At 48.2% G+C, this 3795-nt stretch overlaps 1 protein-coding gene across 1 annotated transcript; it reads left to right on the forward strand.

Moving 5' to 3' along the window:
* Window positions 1-2001, forward strand: kcna4 (potassium voltage-gated channel, shaker-related subfamily, member 4; the record flags this gene model as incomplete). The annotated part of the gene is made up of 1 exon (XM_079810609.1): window positions 1-2001. One exon carries the CDS (start codon window positions 1-3, stop codon window positions 1999-2001), a length of 2001 nt encoding a protein of 666 aa, XP_079666735.1.
* Window positions 2002-3795: the final 1794 nt, after the last annotated feature.

Below are 3795 nucleotides of genomic sequence, written 5' to 3' on the forward strand. Positions count from 1 at the left end.
ATGGAATTTGCCATGGTGGGCGCGGACAGCGGGGGCTGCAACACCCACCTGCCCTATGGATATGCCCAGGCTCGCGCACGGGAGAGAGAGCGCGAGAGGGAGAGACAGTCTCGCGCGGCGGCGGCAGCTGAAGCTGGAACGGTCGGAGAGGGAGGTGGGTCGAATGGCCATCCCCAGAACCACCCGCCTCAGAGTCGCACCGCCTCTTCAACGAATGCCAACAACAGTAGCGCCGGGACCGCCTTGCGCCCCTCCTCCTCCTCCTCCTCCTCGCAACAGCCGCCGCAACAGCAGCAGCAGCAGCAACACCACGAGCCACCACAGCAACTTCACAGAGAGAGAAAAAAGCAAAGAGGCGTCGCGCGCTGGAGACGGAACCGCGCGGCACTCGGCGGGGATCTACGCCAGTCAGAGTTGGCGCTCCTAGGATCCGAGGAGGACGTCATGATCGAGGAGGACGAGGCGGAGGGCGAGGAGGAAGAGGAGGACAGGGCAAGCAAGAGGTCGAGTTTTGTCTATAACATGGATGATGAAGAGGAGACGGTTTCGTTAACGGACAGACGTCCTCAGTCAGGGTATGAAAATGTTTACAATGAGTACGGCTGCTGCGAGAGAGTTTTCATCAACGTGTCTGGCTTGAAGTTTGAAACTCAGCTGAAGACTCTCGCGCAGTTCCCGGACACTCTCCTGGGGGACCCTGAGAAAAGAATCAGGTACTTCGATCCTCTGCGTAACGAATACTTCTTTGACAGGAATCGACCGAGCTTCGACGCCATTCTATACTTCTATCAGTCAGGGGGGCGTTTAAAGAGACCCGCCAATGTGCCGTTTGACATCTTTTCCGAGGAGGTCAAGTTCTATGAACTCGGGGAAGAGGCAATGCTCAAGTTTCGCGAGGATGAGGGCTTCGTGAAGGAGGAAGAGAAGCCGCTGCCCGAGGACGAGTTCAAACGTCAGATCTGGCTGCTGTTCGAGTACCCGGAGAGTTCAAGTCCAGCCAGGGGCATCGCGGTCGTGTCAGTGCTGGTCATCGTCATATCAATAGTCATTTTTTGTTTGGAAACATTGCCAGAATTCAGGGACGAAAAAGAATTCCCCAGCCCAGGTAAAAACTCCACACAGGCAGACAATGGATTTACGCCATTCAACGACCCATTTTTCATCGTTGAGACGGTGTGCATCATTTGGTTCTCGTTTGAGATAATCGTGCGCTTCTTTGCAAGCCCCAGTAAAGCTGATTTCTTTAAAAACGTTATGAACACCATAGACATCGTCTCTATTTTGCCTTATTTCATAACTCTCGGCACAGACCTGGCTCAACAGCAAGGCAACGGGCAGCAGGCAATGAGTTTCGCGATCCTGAGAATAATACGACTCGTCCGCGTGTTCAGGATCTTCAAACTGTCTCGACACTCGAAGGGTCTCCAGATCCTCGGGCACACTTTGCGCGCGAGCATGCGAGAACTGGCGCTGCTCATCTTCTTCCTCGTCATCGGTGTCATCCTGTTCTCCAGCGCGGTGTACTTCGCAGAGGCGGACGAGCCGTCGTCACAGTTCACCAGCATCCCAGACGCGTTCTGGTGGGCTGTGGTGACCATGACCACGGTGGGCTACGGGGATATGAAGCCCATCACGGTCTGGGGTAAAATCGTGGGCTCGTTGTGCGCCATTGCCGGTGTGCTGACCATTGCGCTTCCAGTCCCTGTCATCGTGTCCAACTTCAACTACTTCTACCACCGGGAGACTGACAACGAGGACCACACGCCCGTTGTGGAACAGCCACCGCCGGGCTGCCCGTATTTCCCGGATTTCCTAAGAAAATTCAAAGGGTCCCCATCGGGGTCGTCTTTGGGTGACAAGGGCGCTGAGTACATGGAGATGGAGGAGGGCGTGACAGAATCTCTCTGTGGGGGTGACTCTCAGAGCCCCAGCAGAGGGAACGGTACTGACATAGGCGGAAAAAACAGTTCACATTCACGAACCCTACAGACAGATGTATGATTATGGAAGAACGATAACCTCCTCGGGAGGTTGTCATGAAGATGACTGCACAAATGAATCAGTTAACAGCACACATGCACAACTTGAAGACATATAGCCTACAGTACGCGCGTGCGCTAACACACAAAACACACTCATTGAGTTCTGGACCTGAGCTGAAACATTTTTGCAATGTGGCTAGGCTACTTTTGTAGAGAAACATACCCTGTGATCACGTGACAGACAACGCAAAAATCACCAGCTTTACGTGACGTGGAGAGGTGTCTCTATCTGCCCACCTGTTCAGTGAACGACTCCCGGTTCATAAATGAAGACAACAAAAAGGAACTTGCATAGGCACTTTATGAGTTACATTTGTCAGTAATTGTAGGGAAAAGAGTCGAGTTCTTATCTAACGCTATTATGCAATAACGTTTCAATCGTTTGCACTATCATCAATTCTGTTATAGTCTCCCAGTTTAATGCAGAGGAAAGAAACAGACGTTACGCTGAGGTAGAGAGGAAGGACATCGCAAAACGACTCAAAATCATAAAATCAATTGCATTATTAATGAATTACAAATAATATGGCAAACATGCGCTGCAATCTTCACGCTGTTCTTGTTGAGAACCAATGCAGTTGAAAGTAGGCCTCATGAATTATTTGAACGTAGCCAAATTATTATACATAATTGGAAAGCAGCATGTTGCGTAGCCTAACTTAAATCCCATTATGGCAAAAGTGTGTCCGCATGGCAGTATTCAGTAGCCTACTACATTCTGGTAAAAACCCTATTAGCACACCCCTGTGTAGTTATTTGTACATTGTCCACGGTGACTGAAGAGTCATTATAGTCAGTCCCTTTTGTGAGTATTGAAAAACAAATCAGTCATGTTAGTTTTTGTTCATTAGCACAATATTTGAAACATAACTCAATCAAGGATTCTTTTTTCTTTCTTTCGAAGCATCAAAGTCACATTTTGGCATATCAAGACCAAAAGAACCGTTTCACAGTGTCTCACAAAGTAAACACCCTGTATAACCCAGTCAGCGACACCATGGCTTGAGGGATCAGTTTGGCCAGTTTTCAAGTTACTGTCATGGAAGTATATTTCAAGGGAATGCTTCATGCAACTATTTGTCTTCATCCCTTTACCAAATGACAATGCATCCCTTTATAAAAATGCTGACGGAAATGCACTGCACTGAAGGGAACATGAACTTGGTGGACTTCATGCACAGCGAATTCTCATCACATTGGAGTGCACGATTACCACTGAGCATGCGCAGTGAATTGCGGAACCCAGGTAAGCGCTTTCTGTGTTAAGAACTTGTTTAGTCACACAGCATTTATATTGTCATTATTCACGCTCAGTTTTACACGGTATCCAGATGTTTACGCATGTACACAGGTGTTTACGCATCTGCGTGGACTTAACGTTAGTTGTCTGTCAGGGCTAGGAACAGGTGATCTCAGCATGCATGCGACTTCAGATCCCATGTTTTCTCGCTTCATAATAATATATCAACAATGCCTTGAATTGCTTAGCAACAAGGGGCTTATTGTCAAAGAGACGACTAAACGTGCTGTGTTTCCTTGGAATCCAAAAATCCTCATTGCTCATTAAGTGTTCCGAGCTTCATTTTCTGATGTCATAATAGCTGTTACCATTTTTTGTAGACAAGATAATTGCCATTTAATCTCCAGTAAACCGATATTTTGTCATGAATAAGACATACTCTTAGCACACGTTACAGGGAGATAACTATGGCCTCCATCGGCCTGCCCTTCTCTCACAACACGATTACTTGGC

Source organism: Gobio gobio, assembly GCF_949357685.1.
Source record: "Gobio gobio genome assembly, chromosome: 2".
Lineage (NCBI taxonomy): Eukaryota > Metazoa > Chordata > Actinopteri > Cypriniformes > Gobionidae > Gobio > Gobio gobio.